Here is a 19732-nt window from a genome sequence, read left to right as displayed (position 1 = left end):
AGACATTTCCTTGCAGCAGGGTTTCTCAGAACCTTTAACGAGCCAGTGTGCATTATGAAATGTCTCAAGAAGCAGTGATCACGTGATGCTTCCTGATCTTACTTGAATACAGAGCCTTTGTGATTTTCAGCCGTGTCATTTTACCCCCTTGGACATCTTATTCATGGGAGGCAGGTTTTTTTTAAAATTAATTAATTAATTTATTTTTGCCTGTGTTGGGTCTTTGTTGCTGCACATGGGCTTTCTCTAGTTGTGGCGAGCGGGGGCTACTCTTCGTTGTGATGCGCGGGCTTCTCATTGCGGTGGCTTCTCTTGTCGTGGAGCACGGGCTCTAGACACGTGGGCTTCTGTAGTTGTGCTGTGCGGGCTCAGTAGTTTTGGCACGCGGGTTCTAGACTGCAGGCTCAGTAGTTGTGGGGCACGGGCTTCGTTGCTCCGCGGCATGTGGCATCTCCCCCGACCAGGGCTCGAACCCGTGTCGCCTGCATTGGCAGGCAGATTCTTAACCACTGCGCCACCAGGGAAGCCCGGGAAGCAGTTTTTGAGACCTTGGTAAACTCCAAATCCTTCCTCTTGCAGACGGACAGATTGAGCCCCAGGCCTTAACGGCTGCTGATTTGCTCCCTGACTCCAGTGACACAGGCCTCTTGGACCCTGGACAGGGGTGTTCTTGACCCTTCTGTGAATGCCCAGGTGGAGGATGGGGAAGGGAAGAGAGGAGGGAGAGACAGACAGACAGACAGGCAGACAGATGGTCCTGGGGCAGGGACGCTGTGGGCTGGTGACTCGGGCTCTGGCTGCGGGAGGAGAATATTGTGCTTCTTTGTGTATTTTTCCACCTTTCTCCCCAAATGACTTAATTTTAGTCTTCCTGGACAGGCGCAGCCTTAAAAAAAAAAAAAAAGTGTTTAAAAAAAGCCTTGGACCTCTCTGACTTCACCTTCCCGCCCCGGGGACACCAGGGACTGTCTGGGTGACTTGGAAGAAGGTGGGGCATTCCCTGAAGCCCCAGGTGGGGTGCGGGGACCTGGGCTGGGTCCTCCCTGACCCGGGAGCCTCATGACAGCCACGCCCTACTTCCTCTGCCGGCTCCTTTGATCTCCTTCCCGGCTTCCCTGCAGGGCTGGTGTTTGCAGGCTGGGCTGCCTCCAGGTGCACAGCGGGCTGCTGGCTTCCCAGCCTGACTCAGCCTTAGCAGCGCCATGAATGCCCCGCTCCGTGACATCATGTTAGCCTGGGAAAGCTCTGGCTTCTCCATCACTCGCTGCCTTCTGAGGGATGTTCTCGAGGCCCAGAAGCGGTTTGCAACATGCAGGGTTTTAAAATAAAATGTCCAGCCATGCAGTTTCCCAAAGAGCCACAGGGTGAGGGTCAGAGCAGGGGTGAGGGAGAGTTTGCCCAAAGCCAGTTATTTCCACTCCCTGGTTAAAACTCTTGCCAGCCTCTCAGTTCTCCCAGCATCTGAACCTTCCCGTGGCCAGGACGCCCTGCAGTTCCGTGCCGCCGCACGCCTCTGTGCTCACCAAGTACCTGCACCCCCTCCACGGTAGCCTCTCTCATGAGGCTTTGCGAATTCTGTTCCCTCTGCTGCAATGCCCTTCCTGCCCTGTTGGCTGCATCGGCCTTGCTCACCCCTCTGGCCTCCCTCAGGAGACACTTCCCTGGACAGCCTCGCCCCCCCCCCCCCCCGCCCAATCCAGTGCTTTGCTCTGTCTTGGTCACGCAGAGGGCACTTCCCCTCCTCCACTCCACTTAGTCAGTGTTTACTTGCCCTCACTATGGGATGCATTCATGGCCCATGCACCCAGAGCTCCGTCTGTGGCTGCCTTTGTACCTCTGGTTCCCAGCAGAACTCCTGAGACATAGGAGGTGTTCAGAGTGTGTTTCAGGAGGGAAATTCTTAAGTTCTTCTGGCTGCTGCAACAAATTACCGCGAACTTAGCAGCTTAACACAAATTTGTTAGCTTTTAGTTCTGGAGGTCAGAAGTCTGAAATGGGTCTCGCTGGGCTAAGAAGGAGATGTCCCCAGGGCTACCTTCCTTCTGCAGGCTCTACGGAGAATCTGTTTCCCTGACTTTTTTTTTTTTTTTGCGGTACGCGGACCTCTCACTGCTGTGGCCTCTCCCGTTGCGGAGCACAGGCTCCGGACGCGCAGGCTCAGCGGCCATGGCTCACGGGCCCAGCCGCTCCGCGGCATGTGGGATCTTCCCGGACCGGGGCACGAACCCGCGTCCCCTGCATCGGCAGGCGGACTCTCAACCACTGCGCCACCAGGGAAGCCCTGTTTCCCTGACTTTTCCAGCTTCTAGAGGCACCTGAATCCCTCGGCTGGTGGCCCCCGCCAGCAGTCACATCACTCGGCCCTCTGCTCTGTCTGACATCTCCTTCTCTGACCCTCCCGTCACCTTCTTTCACTTATGAGGACCCTTGTAAAATTACACGGGGCCCACCTGGATAATCCAGGGTCATCTCCCATCTCAAAAATCCTTGATGTAATCCCTTTTGCCATGTAATCCACGGGTTCTGGGGATTAGATGTGGATGTCTTTGAGGGGGGTATCATTCCGCACACCACGTAATCTCAAATTCTTTTCCCTTTTTCTAATGGCGTTGGGGGGAACCTTGGCACTGGGCCAGCCGCATTCTCTCTTGGATCCTCTCCACCTCCTCTAACCTCAGGGAGGGATTCTTGGCTGGGGGCACCGATGTGAAGAATGGGCCCATGTGCTTCCTGTCACTTCCGGTCGGGGGCCGGCCGGTCACTAGCTGAGGATGCTGTCTTAACTCCCCTGCAGCTCAGTTGTGTCATCTATGAAGTAGGGGCTGTAATTATGTCTACCTGGTTGGAAGAGGAATGATTAGGTGAGAGAACGTCACTCAAGAGCTTGGCGCACAGTGGGTGCCCAGGATACGGAGCTGGGGTGCTGATGCCCCCTGCCACCAGCGAGGCCTCCTGGAGAGACCTTGGGTGACTCCGAATGTGGCCATTCCGAACCCCAGCCTGCGTCTGCACCCTGTCGGTGATGGACTGTGTCCGAGGGATCCTGAAGGGAGTCAAGCTGGGTCTCGGCCTCCATCACACTGGCCTAGACTGAGGCCCAGGACTGGGTTCTAATTCCCGTGCAGCCACCAGCGGCCTGTACACCAGACTCTGGTCTTCCGGGCTGAAAATTAAAGCATCTGGAGTGGATTTCCAAGGTCCTTTTTGGCTGTGAGGACCCTGCACTGCTGGGCCCCACTGGCAGGTGGAAGGCGGCGTCCTTCCTACAGCGCTATAGGGTCAGGGGGAAGGAGAGTGAAACTGGATGCTGAGACTGGACAGAGACAGTCCCAGGTGACCAGGCAATGGGCACTGGGTGACCCCGTTGGAATCTGTTTCCCATGGGTCCTGCTCCTGCCTGGAAAACCCCAGGGGTCAGAGGACTCCCCAGGCTTCCAGTCTCAGTCCCGGGGCTGTTTCCCTGGGAGCTGAGCGTATGCAAAGCATTAACAATGTCTCTGAGGCCCTGGTCGGAGCCGGTGGCGTCTTGCGTGGGGTCTTACTGCTCCGGGAGAGGCTCGTGGGCGAAGGCCCTTGAGATCACAGTCTCTAAATAGTCTCTAAGGAGCCAGAGGGCAAAAAAAAAAAAAGGACTTTCCACCTTCCCACGTTGGAGATTTTAAAATACCCACTTTTCCGTTGTGGTTGGACTTTCCAGGGGAAGGTGGGCTGAGATGCTGGAAACTAGGTCAGGTGATGGTGTGGGCTTCCTCCTGCTTCCCCCATGGGTTAGATTTCGGCCGCTCTCATGGTGTCCCTGGGAGGAGGAGCCCGCATGTCCCAGCAGCACTGTGTCCCCAGGCCGGTGGTTAAATATTAACGCCCCTTCTGCCCCGGAGTTGGGGTCACTGGCGGTTCATGCCTCGCGGACAGCAGGGCTTTGGGGGAGGCTGGGTTTCAGGAGGGGGTGAAGTCTGCCTTCTGGGTCTCCCCCGGCTGCCTGTGTGAGCCTGGAGGAACGGGCAGGACTGTCCCCAGGAAAACATGGAAACAATGTGGACCTCGTACTATCTCACTTCTTTCAGAAATAGATTGTGCTTGCTGACTTGCGACAACATTGATGTGTGTGTGTAGAGGCGAGAAACAGCCTCGGGGGGGTTGTTGCTGCAACTCCAGAGTACGTGCCTCTAGGCTTTCCACGCATAGGTGTGTTAACCTTAAAGAAATTGTTAGCATCGTGACACCGTGCCCTACATTTTGGGCTTATTCACTCTTTAAAATATAGCTTTATTGGGATCTATTTCACATCCCATCCACTTCAATCTTGCAAAGTGTGTTATCCATTGGTTTTTAGTATATTCAGAGCTGTGCTATTTAAGGTTACCCTATTTAATCTTAGATGATATTCACCACCCCAGAGGAAACTCCATACGCACTGGCAGCCAGCCTCCCCTCATTTTCCCCCATCCTCGGCTACTGGCAGCTACTAATCTCTTCAGTCTCCATGGATTTGCCTGTTCTGGACATTTCATTTAAATGGAATCCTACAATATGTGGTCCTTTGTGTCTGACTTCTTTTACTTAACATAATGATTTCAAAGTTCACCCATGTCGTAGCATGTGTCAGTGCCTCATTCCTTTTTACTGCCAAATAGTATTCCATGGTATGGGCTTACCATGTTTTGTTTATCTGTTCATCACGTGATGGATATATGAGTTGTTTCCATTTTTTTTTTTTGGCTCTTATGAGTAATGCTGCTATGAACATTCATGTATAGGATTTTCATTTCTCTTGGGTAGTAAAATTATTGGGTCATTTGGTAACTCTATGTTTTACCTCTTAAAAAACTGCTCTTCTGGGCTTCCCTGGTGGCGCAGTGGTTGAGAGTCCGCCTGCCGAGGCAGGGGACACGGGTTCGTGCCCCGGTCCGGGAAGATCCCACATGCCGCGGAGCGGCTGGGCCCATGAGCCATGGCCGCTGAGCCTGCGCGTCCGGAGCCTGTGCTCCGCAACGGGAGAGGCCACAACAGTGAGAGGCCCGCGTACCACAAAAAAACAACAACAAAAAAGACTGCCGTTCTGTTTTCCAAATTCACTGCACCGTTTCATGTTCCCACCAGCAGTGTCTGAAGGTTCCAGTCCCTCCACATCCTGGCCAATACTTGCTATTGTCTGTGTTTCTGGTTTTAGCTATCCTGCTGGCTGTGAAGTACTAACTTACTGTAGTTCTGATTTGCATTTCCCTAATGGCTCATCATGTTGACCCTCTGTTCATATGTTCACTGGCCATTTGTATATCTTTAAAGAAATGTCGGTTGAAACTGGCCTTATCCATCTTTGGAATCAGTAACATGCTAGCTTTACAATACTGGTTCTTACTTTTCCCTCTTCCATTTTCTCGACCAATTTGTATAAGAAGGAATTCTCTCTTTTTTAAAAAATTTATTTATTTATGTATATATTTTATTTTTGGCTGTGTTGGGTCTTCATTGCTGCACGCCAGCTTTCTCTAGTTGCGGCGAGCGAGGGCTACCCTTTGATGTGGTGCACGGGCTTCTCACTGCGGTGGCTTCTCTTGTTGTGGAGCGCGGGCTCTAGGTGCACGGGCTTCAGTAGTTGTGGTACACGGGCTCAGTAGTTGTGGCTCAAGGGCTCTAGAGCGCAAGCTCAGTAGTTGTGGCACACGGGCTTAGTTGTTCCGCGGCATGTGGGATCTTCCCGGACCAGGTCTCGAACCTGTGTCCCCTGCATTGGCAGGCGGATTCTTAACCACTGTGCCACCAGGAAGTCCAGAAGGAATTATCTCTTGATAATATGGCAAATATACAGTATAAAACCATCTGGGTGTGGGGAAAGGCCTTTTATTTCAATTTGTTAGTGCATGTTGGGTGACTCAAATTTTCTATTTCCTTTTTTTTTTAACCAATCTTAGCATATTGTATTTTTCCAGAAATTTGCATACTGTTTTATGACACCTTTTTACTTAATACCGTGTTTCCCTCTTGTCAAGAAGTATGGATTTATATGGTCCTTTGACACAGCTGTGTAGCGCTTGGATACACCCCCTGTTTTTACCCGTTCCTCTCAGTAGATGGTTCGTTTTCAGTTTTTCTGTTCTGAACAGTGTAACTGTTGTTTGGGTTCTATCTCCGTGGTGAACAAACCACCTACAACGCAGTGGCTTAAACAACAATCATTTAATTGCTCAGGAATTTGGGCAGGGCTCAGCTGGGCAGTTTTTCTACTCTTGGTAGCGTCTGCTGTAGTCCCTGAGGAAGCTGAGAGCTTGGCTGGGGCTGGAACACCCTGGACGGCGTGTCTGCTGAGGGCTGGCTTGGCTTTTCTCTCTCTCCCCTCAGAGACCCCCCTCCTCCGCAGCCTCTGCCCCTTCCCCTTCCATGTCATCTCTCCCGCAGAAGAGTCAGGGTTGCCAGTGCAGTGGGCAGCAGAAGCAGATCTGCTAAGCCTCTTGCGTCTTCCTCCTGGACATGGCAGGGCCTCCCTGCCACTGAGTCCACGACAAGTCGGGTGGTCAGTGCAGACGTCAGAGGTGGAGCAGACCTCCCCGACTTATGAGAGAGCTGCATGTGGGGAGGGAGGGGAGGAATTGCTGACGGCCGTATTTGCAGAAAATCTCCCGACTGCGAACACCCGGAGACCCTTGTCTGATGAGTGCTGGCGTCCAAGGCGAACGTTGTTTGAGTGGATGTGTGGTCTGTTGTTGCATGGATCTTGGGCAGTCATGTAATGACTGGGCCCAAGACAGATAAAGTTCCCCTCCCAGAATTTCCTACCGTCCAACAGGGAGTGTACACCGGCACTTACATGACTTGTAGTAATTATAGCGTTGCTCCAGGAGCCCTGGGAGTTTGTCACTAGGCTAGTCTTCAGTCGGCTTCCCCAGCTGCTGAAGAAGAGGGCGTTCTCTCCACTTTACAGAGGAGGAAAGTGAGGCTCTGGAAGGAGCTAGCTTGCCCTACTTGCCTTCTCTATTCCCTGCTACCTGGACGTCATCCCCCCGCTGGTATTCTCTCTACTCCACACAATGTTGTGACAATAACATGCATCGTGCAGCATTGAACAACCTCCTGGGTCTCTTGTCCCTTGGCCAGAGGGTGAGTTAAGGAGGTGATGGGGCTTAAGTACCAAGTCCTCGGGTCACGCTTCCGGCGCTGTATCCTGGTTCTGTCACTTAGAAGGTTTATCGATGGGCAGTGGGCTTCCCCTCTCTGAACCTCACTTCCCTCATCTATAAAGTGGGAACAATAACCTGACTGTTGGAGATCAGGGAGCTGGTGCGTGGAAAGTACCTAGATTCTTAGCAGTGGGAAAGGGGAAGGAGTGCATTTAGGTTCCCCGGGGCTCCCACCCTGAGCCGTTCTGCCTCTGCTGTCACCTGGGCTCGTCAGGGAGGCCAGTATGTTCATGGTAAATAAAACCATCCCAAAGGGCTTGTTGGTTCCTCCCAGTTGTGAGAACCATTGTGTTCGAATAAGGTGCTGGAGGTGGCAGCGAGGCATTCCCACTTTCCCAGCCGTCAGTCCGGACACGGCTGCTGGGTAATTGCTCCCTTGTCCTGTTCACGCGGCCAACCTGGGGCTGGGCTTTCTGTCTCAAAGCAGAGTCTGTGTTAGCATCTCACTCCTCCCGCCTCGACAGGGCTTTCCTGTCCCGATGCCTTCCACGAAGGTTTGGCTCTTCCCAGCAAGCCCGGAACGCACTGCGAGCTAGGACTCAGGAGAGGGAGTCCGCACACGCACACATGTTGATTCATGATGAGTCAACGCGCGCCTGTAACATCTGGCCCGCGGTGTCCTGGCTGTAACAAGAGAACGTGTAGTACCGTTTGGCAAGGCGCTCACTGTTCAAAGGCCCAATTCCATTCCCTAAGTTGCTATTCATTGTTTGACTGTCAGTCAGGGCCTATCCAGATATCTGGTCACACCTTCTGGCAAATAATTTTCCAGCGAAGTTGCCACCCAGGTCTGTGACTTGTGCTGTGCTGTAGAGGCTTCCGACCGGGGCCCTGGGTGCCTGAGCGAGGGAGGGAGTTGTTTGGTTTCGGAGTGGTGCTGCTTCTCTCATCTGTTAATTATCTAGAGCAGCGAACGCGTGCGTTCACAGTCTTGGTAATCTCCACAGCCAGGAAAGCCATCAAGGCAGATTGGAGATGAAGACAGTGGAAATTCTTGTTTGGAAGTTTAAAATCTGTGTGGACGTGCCCCCAAGACAGTTCTGAAACTACCTCTGAAAAGGCACTGGGAAGAAGTAGAAGTAAACGGGTCATGAAAGATTGTCTCATTATTTTAATTCAGTTTGGCCATGAAAGTGAGTGTCCTCAAAATATTCGGTGGCTCTAAAAAGACGTCCTTGCCCCTCTGATGTCTCTGTATTACAGAGGCAGCAAGTGTCCTGCAGTCACAAGGGACTGCGGTTTGGCTGGTCAAGAGACCATGCACTGTCTTGTAGTGTGGCTCCGTTCTGCCGGCCGTACGATCAGAAGTCGTATCTCGTTCACATGCGTGGCATAATATAATTCAGCATTTTCTGAATTGGGTTCCGGCGATTACTGAGTATCACTTAAAAAGTGGGATTTTGGGGGGCGTGAGGTGGGGATAACCCCTGTTTCCATCTTGTGGTCCCGGTGATGTTGTCCATCACCGTGGAGTGCTCAGCCCTCCCGTGGCCAAGGGCGGGGCAGGGACTTGACGAGGCCAACTAGATCCTCTGCCCTCAGACGTTTGGATGGAGACGGTCAAAGAGGGAAATACAGCTCAAATTCATTCCCTCACTCCCCAGAGCTGTGCCTTGATGAGACAGCCCTGCACCCTCACACCTGTCTTGGCTCCTGTCTGCTTCTGAGCCTGCTTCTCCAACCTGTGTAGACTTCTCTGAGTGACCTGTTAATCGCCCGGTGCATTTCCACTGGGTTCCGAGTGAAAGTACACTTGAGACACTGGGTAACATTGCCAGTTTGTTTTCTGCATGCATGCCTTCTCTGAGTCTCATACATTTTAATATGCTTGGTAAATGTCTAATGTGTTATGATGCAACAGAGACCTCACCAACTTGGAGGTCTGCAGACCACACAGGAAAGATGAAGAGGTGGTCAGCCCTAGTTTTTAGGAGAGAGAGCGGGGGATGGGGTCAATAGGGAGATCGTGCCTCATCTCAAGGAGCGGGTATCTGCCGCTCGCTTCGGCCGAGGGCTTAGTGAGTTATATACGATGGGTTTAATTCGCCAAAGGCTCTGAAATGATGACAGCTACACTTGAGCAAAGGCAGCGTCCAGAAGACCTTCTCTTCTTGTATGGTTGCAAGCCTCCCAGGGGGCCCGGTGGGCTTCCAGTCCTGCCTCAGCTGTGTGCTAGCAGCGTAACCCTGCGCTAACATCTTTGCCTTTCTGAGCCTCGGTTCTGAGACCCGCACAGGGGTACAGTTAATATTACCCACTCAGAGAGTTATTGTAGGAACTCAGTGACATGATCTGGGCAGGCAGTGCAACCCGGGGCTTGGCAGGTGGTAAGTGCTCAATCAGCAGTTGATACATCTGATAAGGTGTGAGCAGAGAAAATTCACCTTAATTCCCAGGAAAATTAGATCCCTCCAGGTACGACAGAGACTGTCAGTACCCTGGGGCAGGAGCTGGTTGGGTGCTGTTCATCATTGTACCCACAGCCTGGTAGAGTGTAGGAGCTCAGATATCCTAACTGACTATCGAAGGACTCAGAATATTTAAACTTTGAATCCTTATAATTAAAAGTGCAAAAGAGACATTAAGATATCTTACATACTAGAATTCTACTACCTAGGAATGTAAAAATCTATCCATCCATCCTTCTGTCCATCCATCCATCCATCCATCCATCCATCCATCTTCCATCTATCCATCCATCAATCTTCTATCCATCCATCAATCTTCTACCGTCCATCAATCTTCCATCCATCCATCTCTCCATCCATCCATCTCTCCATCCATCCATCCATTTCCATCCATTCATCCTCCATCCACTACAAGGTCAATTGTGGTTTTACCCATTTTGCTACTACAAATCTGAGGAAGAGAGGATTAAAGGACTCCCTCTATTAATGATGTCAGTCTGCATGGGGGTCCACCTCCTAACACGTGGTGGGCTCATGAAGAAGTGGCACAGTGTGGAAATGAGGCGCGTTTGCACTGGTGCTCAGCTGCCTGGGCTCCAACCCCCAGGCTAGCAACTTCCCGGCTAAATGACCTTGGGCATGTCATGGTTTTACCATGGATTCATCGGAGATGATAGTACTCCCGCAGCTTAGGGTTGTGAGAACTGAATGAGAATGTGCGTACCACACTGGGGACAGCGCCTGGCAAGTGGTGAATAAGCCAACGAAAGGGGACTTCTGTTTCCTGAAACTTGTGGCATCATGGAGGCTGTGTAATTGCTGCCTTCCTGTGCTCTGTCTCATTGGCATCCCCCCCAATGAATCTGAAGGGCGCATCGGTCTCGTAGCGGTGCGTCTGTCTCCTGCACGTATCTCTTTACACCTCTTCTGCACTCTGTCTCCCCACCACGGCTGCTACCTGGGGGTCTCCATGGCTGGATCTTGGTCTGATGAACCCACTTTGGGGGGACTGGCAGACCTCCTGCCAGCTCCCCTGCCTCACAAGTTCCTCCTGTCCATCAGTGGCTGGCTGGCTGACGGCGGGCGGGGGGAGACCGAACCATGACCTGTTGACCCGGAGCCTGTGTCTCTCTCCTCTCTTGCAGGGAGTCAGACCTGTTTCTGCTCGACAGCCGCACCCTCTGGGCCTCGGAGGAGGGCTGGCTGGTGTTCGACATCACGGCCACCAGCAACCACTGGGTGGTCAACCCACGGCACAACCTGGGCCTGCAGCTCTCGGTGGAGACTCTGGATGGTAAGTCCACACCAGCACCCCAGCTCGTGCCGGTGCGGCCCGCAGCCATGGACTCGAGGAGGATCTCGGCAGTCCACGTGCTCGTCTCCATCAGGACCAGGCTTCCCCTGCCCCCTCCCCCATCAGTACTTACTGTCCAGCTTTTTGATCCACAGTGAAAGCAGTCCCTACCTCTTTTGCATAAGATGATTACACAGTTGGCCAGAGCTGGGTTGGGTGAGGCCTCGTTGCTCACAGCAGCATGGGTGGCCTCCCCCTATTCGAAATGCAGACTCTCTGGCCCGTCCCAGGCCCGCGGCGTCAGAACCTGCACTTTTGCTGAGCCTCCGGGGATGCCCGAACACAGAACGTGCTGATGCAGGCTCCTCAAGCTCAGGACACAGGACATTCTGGGGCGTCCTGGGCATTGTTGGATGTTTAACAGTATCCCTGGCCTCTACCCACCAGATAGATAGATAGCCTCTTCCACTTGTGACACCCAAAAAATGTCTCCAGACGTTGCCAAGTGTCCCATGCGGGCACAGTTGCCCCAGTTAAGGACCACCACACTGATACGAGGCATTACCGTCTTCCAAGAGATTGGACGTGGTGCCGAGTCCCAGATACTTGGAGAATGCGCTGTCCGCCCGCCCTCCCCCAGCCCCTCACCCTCACCCCACGCCCATCTTTTCTGAGAAAGGCAGACAGGAGAGCACGTACGGGACTAGGGTGGGCCCGGCTGTGCCGATTTCTTCTTCCCCAAAGCGTATTTCTTATTAAGTGGGGATGCCTTTAGGGTGTGGGTAACTTCTTCCTTACACCAGTTTGCAGAAGAATTATTTTAGGATAGGTAATACATGTGCCTGGTTCAAAATTCAAAAGTTACAGCCGTGTGCAACAGTGAGTAGTTTCCCTCTGACCTCCTTCCTCCAGCTGCTGAGTTCCACCTCCCAGCGGCAGCTATCTCCATGTTATTGGGTGTCTTTCTGATCGGAGATGCCTTCTGGGTATCTAAGCAATTACATATAGATTCTGCTGTCCTTTTTTTTTCCTCCCACAAATACTATCATAGTATATACAGTGTTCTTCACTTAGCTTTTTTCACCGGACAACGTATCTCGGAGGTTGGTCTTTTTTCCACTGCACTGTTACAGAACTTCCTTAGTCTTTAGAGGCTGTTGTGTTTTTGTATACATGTGGAGTGGATGCAGCTCTGCCGCTCACCCGCTGTGTGACTTTTTGGACAACTTCGCTAACGTCCCAGAGCCTCCACTCCTCGCCTCCAACCCTTGGGTAATAAGAGAGCCTGGGTTATTGGGTTGTTCTGAGAATGAGTGAGTTAATACAGGAAGAGTTTTAAAAATAATGCCCTAAGGTACAAAGGAATTCCTTGGGACTCTTGTGAAAATGCAGATTCTGTTTCAGCAGGTCTGGGACGGATGGGAGGCTGTGGTCCAAACAGCCCCCAAGTGATGCAGAGGCTGCTGGTCCCTGGACAGTGCTTTGAGTAGTGAGGGCTGAGAACAGGACCCGGCTCATAATACACATGCCCTAAATGAGAGGAGGAGTTGTTGTCGTTGTTTTTGTTGTTTTACTACCACCAAGAGTAACTCATCCAGTCCACCGGGATGGACGTCTAGGGTTTTTCCATCTTCCGCTCCTATAAACAGGGCTGCAGTGGAGAACCTCAGCGCACGTGTCCTTGGACACTTGAGTAGGTGTAGGTCTAGGAACAATTCCTGAAAGTGGCATGTCTGTAGTTTTTTTTTTTTTTAATATTTTATTTATTTGTTTAGGCGGCACACAGGATCTTTTAGTTGCGGGACACAGGCTCTTCGTTATGGCACGTGTGTGGGATCTAATTCCCCGACCAGGGATCGAACCCGGGCCCCCTGCTTTGGGAGCGCGGAGTCTTACCCACTGGACCCCCAGGGAAGTCCCTGTTTGTAGTTTTGATCGGTATTGCCAATTTACCCTCTGGAGAGGTCTGTCCATTTGCGCCCCCACTGGCAATGCACGAGGGCACCCGTGTCCCCTTCTTCGTCGGGACAGCCTCTCAAATGTACCTGTCTTTGCTAATCCGCTAGATGATGCGTGGGATCTTGTAGTTTTGCTTTGCTTTTCTCTCCTCTGTGCGAGGCTGAGCCCTTTCTCGAATATGCTGTTTGCAGTTTCCTCCCTGGGAACCTCTGTCTCCTCTGCCCATTGCTCGCATAGGGTGTCGGTCTTTTTCTACTTTATATTTTAGAGACATTTTGCCCTTTGTGATTTGAGCTGCAGATATTGTTCCAGCTTTTAGTTCTTCTTTTTACTGTGGTTAATGCTGGGTTTGGCCAAGTGGATTTGGAAAATGTAAATAAATTTTATAATTTTTTCCCCAGAATTATCCGCCTAAGGTCACATGCTGTGTGGGAGGGGGCCACAGAGTTTAGGACCACACTTGTCTTCTTTCCAGTCTGGTCTTCTTTCTACTGATGGTCTCCCCCAGGCTCCCCAGCCCCCCAAACCTTCCCCTTTTCATGCCCCTGACACTTTATAGTGAGGTCCTAGAAGATGCTGGAGTTTCCCATTGCTCTATACTGGGTTGGCAAACTATGCACGGTGGACCAAATTCAGCCTCCAGACTGTTTTTGGGTGCCTGTGAGCTAAGGATAGTTTTCAAATTTTTAAATGGCTAAGAAAAATTTTAAGAAGAAGAATATTTTGTGACACATAGAATTATAGGAAATTCACATTTTGGTGTCCATAAATAAAGTTGTATTAGTACACAGTCACACTTACTGGTTTACGTATCACCTGGTCCTGCTTTTGTGCTGCAGCAGCAGAGTTGAGTAGTTGTAACAGACACTATGGCCCACAAAGCTGAAAATATTATTTTTAGAAATACTATTTACAGAAGGAGTTTGCAGCCCCTGCTGTATACTAGAGTTTCTCAAATTGTGTTCCGTGAAGAGTCATGATCAGTTAAGTGCAAGAAGTGCTAGGTTGGATAAACTAAACGGGTTTCACTGCAGGACTTATCAGAGCCTTTGTTTTGCTGATGTCCATTGTGAATCTCCTGATGGGGTATACAGCATAGAAGAATTCCAAACTTATTTGGCGATAGAATCATTCAACTCTTGCTTGTCCTTGAAAGCCCCTGTGGAACACAGTGGAGATGAGGCACAAATGAGGCTAAGGGAGACTTGATTGACCTTTTCAGAGTGACCATTTCCCTGAACTTGTGGGTATTGGCTTGACCTGCCAACTTGATCCAATGGGTCACGTGCTCCTTTATCCTGCCTGCCTTTCTGGCTCAGCGTGGCACAGGTTTGGTTTTTCTCTTAAGTGACACTCAGCCCAGGCCTGCCATCCCCTTTCTCCCCCACAGTCAGGGCCTTTGTCCCCCTTTTGCCTCTAGCGTCTGCTCCCCCCCAACCCATGGCTGAGGCTCAGTGTTTATTGACGTGGCACAGCCTGATGGTTACGTGGGCTTGGGCTCAGGAGCTGGCCAGACTCCCCAGGTTCAAGTCCCAGCTCTGCTGTTTCTAGCCACATGACGCAGGGTGAGTCACTTAATGTCCCTCATCTGGAAAATGGGGTTAATAATAGTTTCCACCTCCCAGGGTGGTTGCAAAGGATTAGATGAGCTCATGCAAGTGAAGAGCTTAATTGCTTAGCGTGTGGCAGCTGCTAAGCACAAAGTAAGTGCTTTCTGCCATAGTCTCATGTGATCCTCACCGTTACCAGCGGGGTAGATGCTATCATTAACATCCCCGAGGGGCAGGTGACGAAACTGGGGCCCCTGAGAGGTGCTGAGGCCTGGGGACCCCTCTCCAGCCAGGGGGAGCGTAGCCTAGTGGCCGCAGGATGCTGCCTAGAGCCAGGGTAAGGCTTAGACACCATGCCCCAGACTTGAGGCCCCATCTCCTCCCCTCCTAAGTGGGGCCCTGGGGGCTGGGCATGGATGCCGCCGCCCTGAGACCCGGCCTGTCCAGGTGCTGTGCACGCCGACGCAGCAAGTTTAAGCTGGTTGCCCGGGTCAGGGAAGGATCACCCACCCAGACCGTCAGGGAGGAGGAAGGTATTCAATGGCCAACTGAGGGTATGAGTTTTTGCGTCTTTGGGGGGATGAGATAAGAAGCAAGCGAGCCCAGCATTTCTGAGACCACAGGCTCCTGGCTGGGAACTCGTTTCCCTCCATGGTGTTTCTCCCACGTGTTGTCCATCACAGTCCCCCTGGGCATACAGATTCCCGGGCTCCACCCCCAGACCCACTGATGGCGATTCCCCAGGAATGGGCCCAAGAATCTGCCTTTTCTCACAGGCTCCTTCTAACTTGGGGTCTGGCCCAGTGATAACACTCCGCCCCATGTTTTGGGGTACCCTGTTTATAAGATGGTGCCTGGGCTGGCCAACTCCATTCAGCTCTAAACCTGGGTCAGAACCTTTTCACGTTGGATGCCTACACAGGTGAAGACCAGCAAGTCCTGCTGGGGAGTCCGTGGACTCTGGGGTGCATTTGATGGGCCGGCTGATGCCCACATACTCTGTGCCAGCCCTGTGTTGCCTGTAGGGACAGCCTGGCCCCTGCCCTGGGACCACCTACTAGCATTAACATAAACTCCTACAGCACCTGGAGAAGACGGAGTTTCAGGGCGTGGCACCCGTGCCCAGCTCCCAGTGCCCCGTCTGGGAGGGGAGGAGATGGGGCACTGAGTCGGGGTGCAGCATCTTGCAGCCACTGGGCACCTGCCAGAATCCGGGGCCTCGGTTTCCCCACCCGTACAATGGGCATGTTGATGACAGTGATTCGGACCAGCTTGCTTAGTGAGGCACAGACGTCACAGACCCTCTCTCCTGATGTTTGGTGCGGCGTGAGGTGAGCCCCGGCTCACCGGATCTCCACACGCTGCCTGAGACCACCCAGGAAGCGCGTGTCTGTCCCTTCTTCCTCCAGCTGCGGCCCTCCTGTTGGTCGCCCCTCGGAGCGGAGCGGAGCGGTGCAGCTGAGGCCTCCGCCAGCCGGCGAGCCTGTGTGGGGAGAAGCCCATAAACTCCCCGGGCACCTGGGGCTCGTCAGGAGCCCGGTAGGGAGCCTCGTCTCATCTCCGAGGACAGGACGCCGCGGGAAGGAGGGCTGGCGTCTGCTGTCTTTCCTTGTACAGAGGACAAGAGGAGAGGCAGCCCCTCCACCTCCCAAGCCACACAGGCTGCGCCCCCCTGAACCCCCAGGGCAGTGGGAGAGGGGAGAAGAGGCACCCTGAACAGAGGGGACCTGACACCAGTGTGGAGGGCTCGCCAGCTGGCAAGGGGGCTGTGTAGGCGGCGCTGGTGAGAGCTGCGCCCTCGCTGCCGGCCAGGCCCCGTGCTCAGTTCCGGTCCGGGACCAGAGTGGGGGCATTCTGGCGGCTCCTGCACCGACTCCAGCGCCCGATAGCCTGACGCTCCACGGGGAGGCCTCGTGTGATCTGGGACGGCTGGTCCAGCCTCCTGATGCCTTGTCCCTTCATCTGTTCCTCGGGCATAATTATGGCTGGGAGGAAGAAAAGAGTGAATTCATGTAAAAGTGCTGAGCCCTGGGCCGGCACCCTGTCCACGCTCGTGAGTGTTAGATATTATTATTGCTGTTATCGATGTGTTTAATTCTCACAATGACCCTGCCCAGGTAGCACGTTTGTTGTGGCCAGCATCTTACAGATGAGGAGACAGAGGCCGAGAAGGCCAAGCAACTTGACTAAAGTTACTCTGCTCCCAGGGTAGACCTGGGCGTGGCTGCAGATTCTGACTGCAGACTTGCTCGTTGCTGGAAAGCCTTCGAGGAATGTGGTCACCAGCGGCCACACCTTGAGGGGCCGTGTGTAATTAACAGGCCCCTGCTGGGTGCACGGCTGGGCCATCCAGACAGAGAGCCTGGGACCCTATAGCATCCTGGTTTCTGCCTGGCTCTTCTCTCCACATCCCCTTTCCTGCGAAGAGGGTTTGAAAAAGGACCCGGAAGACAGTGGGCTTCCCACAGGGCTAACTGGAGGAGCCAGCGTCACAGAAGTGGCCGGGGGGTCCTCCCTGCATTCAAAAATGTTAAAACTTGGTTTATGACCATCTTGATATAACGATGAATATAATCCTGGCTGGATTAAAAATGAAAACATTTTCTCCAACACTAAAAAGTTCATGTTTTTTCTTCTGATTTTAAGAGACACTATAACGTTTTCCCAGGTCCCTAAAAGTGCTGTGGGTCTGGCCGTGGTGCCTGACGGATCCCAGCTTGCAGAGCAATGCTGAACCCTCCCAGCCCCCGCACCTGGTGGTCAGAACCGGCTTCCTACCGTCAAGAGCCTTTTGCCCATGTTGAAAGCACTCAACAAACATTCACTCAACAAACATTCACTCAACAAACATTTGTGTGGAGCTATGATGGACCTGGGACTGTTGCAGGCACCGGGGCTACGGCTTGGATAGGACAAGGCTTGTGCTCACATTCTCATAGGAAGAGGCAGACCGTGAAGGGACCATATGCTGAAGGTCAGGGATGAGGCCATGAAGACAAGTTCTGAGGTTCCGAGGATGGCTCCAGAGGGCTTCCTGCACACTGTGTTCCTAGTGCCGCTGTCCGTCCCAAAGCGGCAGGGAGGTGAAGACTGCTTTGGGCTGGAGACTCCATTGTCTTTGCAGATACAGAAGCACCTAGTCCTTTGTTCCCAAGGCGAGGACTCCAACATCTTGTCCTCGTTGACAGGGTCCCCCTCCTCTCCCTTGTCCACAGAAGAAATCACTTGACGGCTCAGGAGGCCCGCGGTGTCGATCAGCCCTGGCTCTCTGACCCAAGAAGACGACCTGGGGGCCTCGCTTCCCCCCTCACACTCCCTTGCTGGGGGCCTCCAGCCGCTGCTCGACACCCCCGGAACTCCAAGACCAGGAGGGCCCCTTCTTCTCCCTCCAGAAGGGCAGATACAGGCACATCCTGGACGTCTGCATGCAAAGAGGGCCTCGGGCTTCTCTCCGGGGCCCGCGAGAGCACATATCACTGTTCTTGATCATCCCAGATGGGATCAGATGGGATTGTGAGGCATTTAAAGGATTGAGGGCGTATGCGGTGCAAGCGTGATGCCGGCCGCGGCAGCTGAGGACGGGACCGGGGGCGAGCCTTCGCCCGCGGAGGCTGCGGAGACTAAGCTCCATAAAGCCGAGGTTGGCGAGCGATCCCGCCCACGGCACAGCTGGCTCCCAGGTGCCTTTGCCCTTGCGGTTGCTTCACATCCTGTTCGTCCAGAAGCCGAAGCAAGAGAGCAGAGAAGAGGCCCTGGTGACCCAGAGGCTGGGATGGGACCTTCCAGGGCCGGTGGGCAGTGGCGGCTGCGGTGGCCTTGGGTAACTGGGCCAGGCAGATGTCACAAGTATTAACTGCGTTCTCACTTGTCACTCAGGCCTCGGTCCATCAGGAGAAGTGGCTGGAATTAATGCGTTTGCACAATTAAGGAGGAACATTCTTATGCTGTGGGCCTCCTAGGGGCATCTGATGGCTCTAGCCCTGGAAAACAGAGAGACCACAAGAAAACCAAGATGCCACCCTCTCTTGGGCGAGTTACATCCCCTCCTTCCCTAAGAGGCCCCATTTGTGCTCCCTGGCTGCTCCGGGGCTCTTCTGGACTGGGCATGCTCTTTCTGCCCGGGCCACCCAGGCCTGCCAGTGGTGGCCCGATGCACTGGCTCGACCCTGTCCTCAGCTCAACTTCCCAGAGTCCCGTATCCACACCCCTGCCCACCTGGTTCGCCTCTGGGAAGGGCCTCCCCTCAGAGCCTCGGTGGAGCCTTCCTACCCCTGGAGGCCCCCGTAGGCTGCCCACATCCATGCCTGGGCAATCTCTCCTTTCTGCATTTCCATCCACCTTCCCTCGGCAAAGGTTTGGGGGTCAAGTTCGTAGCCTCGAGCCAGCTTTCCCCGTCTGTAAATGTGGGGCCAGTAGTCCTGCCCAAGAGCGGTGCAGGGGGTGGGCTCCGCACAGTGCCTGGTACAGAGCACACACTCAGTAATCTTCGCTGTGAACCAACAACAGGCAGAACCCTCTCTGCAAGGAATACGTTCATTGGCAAATAATAGATAGTAAAGGCATCTTATCTCATCGGGACACTTTATGGCTTTCTTTACAAGTCTAGAATTCAGTGGATCTGGGGCTGGTTAGAGCAGAGGTCAGCAAACGCCTTCCCTAAAGTGCCACATAGTAAAGGCTTTAGCTTCGCGGGTCAGACACTCTCTGGCCAGGTTCCTCATCTCGACCGTTACAGCGGCAGTACATACGTGCGTTAAAGCGGACAGTACGTATGTGCACGGGTGTTCAAAGCTCTGTTGCAGTAAAGCTTCTTTTTTAACTTTTTATCTTATATTGGAGTATAGTCGATTAACAATGTTGTGTTGGTGTCAGGTGTACAGCAGAGTGATTCAGTTATATACATAACATGTATCTATTCTTTTTCAAATTCTTTTCCCATTTAGGTTGTTACATAATATTGAGCAGAGTTCTCCGTGTTACGCAGTAGGTCCTTGTTGGTTATCTGTTTTCAATATAGCAGTGTGTACATGTCAATCCCAAACTCCCTAACTATCCCTCCCCCGCCCCACCCCATAACTGTAAGTTCATTCTCTAAGTCTGTGAGTCTGTTTCTGTTTTGTAAATAAGTTCATTTGTATCTTCTTCTTCTTTTTCTTTTTTGATTCCGCATATTTCTCTTTCTCTGGAGAGAAAGAGAAATGTCCAATAAAACTTTATTTGCAAAAGCAGGCGGTGGGCTGGATTTGGCCCACGGGCTGTTGTTATCAACGCCTGGTTGGAGTGTGAACAGCAGGCAGGGCTTCTCCCCCGGCCCCCGTCTTGCGTGTCTGGAGACTCACCTTAGCG

General features: G+C 52.9%; 1 protein-coding gene across 1 annotated transcript in view; it reads left to right on the top strand.

The window, feature by feature from the left end:
- BMP7 (bone morphogenetic protein 7) overlaps window positions 1-19732 on the top strand; it is an 87909-nt gene that overhangs the window by 49387 nt on the left and 18790 nt on the right. The window contains exon 3 of the mRNA XM_082671012.1: window positions 10729-10877. Coding sequence (XP_082527138.1) covers window positions 10729-10877 — 149 coding nt within the window. The remainder of the gene's footprint in view (window positions 1-10728; window positions 10878-19732) is intronic.

Source organism: Grampus griseus (assembly GCF_964374135.1).
Source record: "Grampus griseus genome assembly, chromosome: 14".
NCBI classification, from domain to species: Eukaryota; Metazoa; Chordata; class Mammalia; order Artiodactyla; family Delphinidae; genus Grampus; species Grampus griseus.
This window is presented reverse-complemented; position numbering and strand designations above follow the sequence as displayed.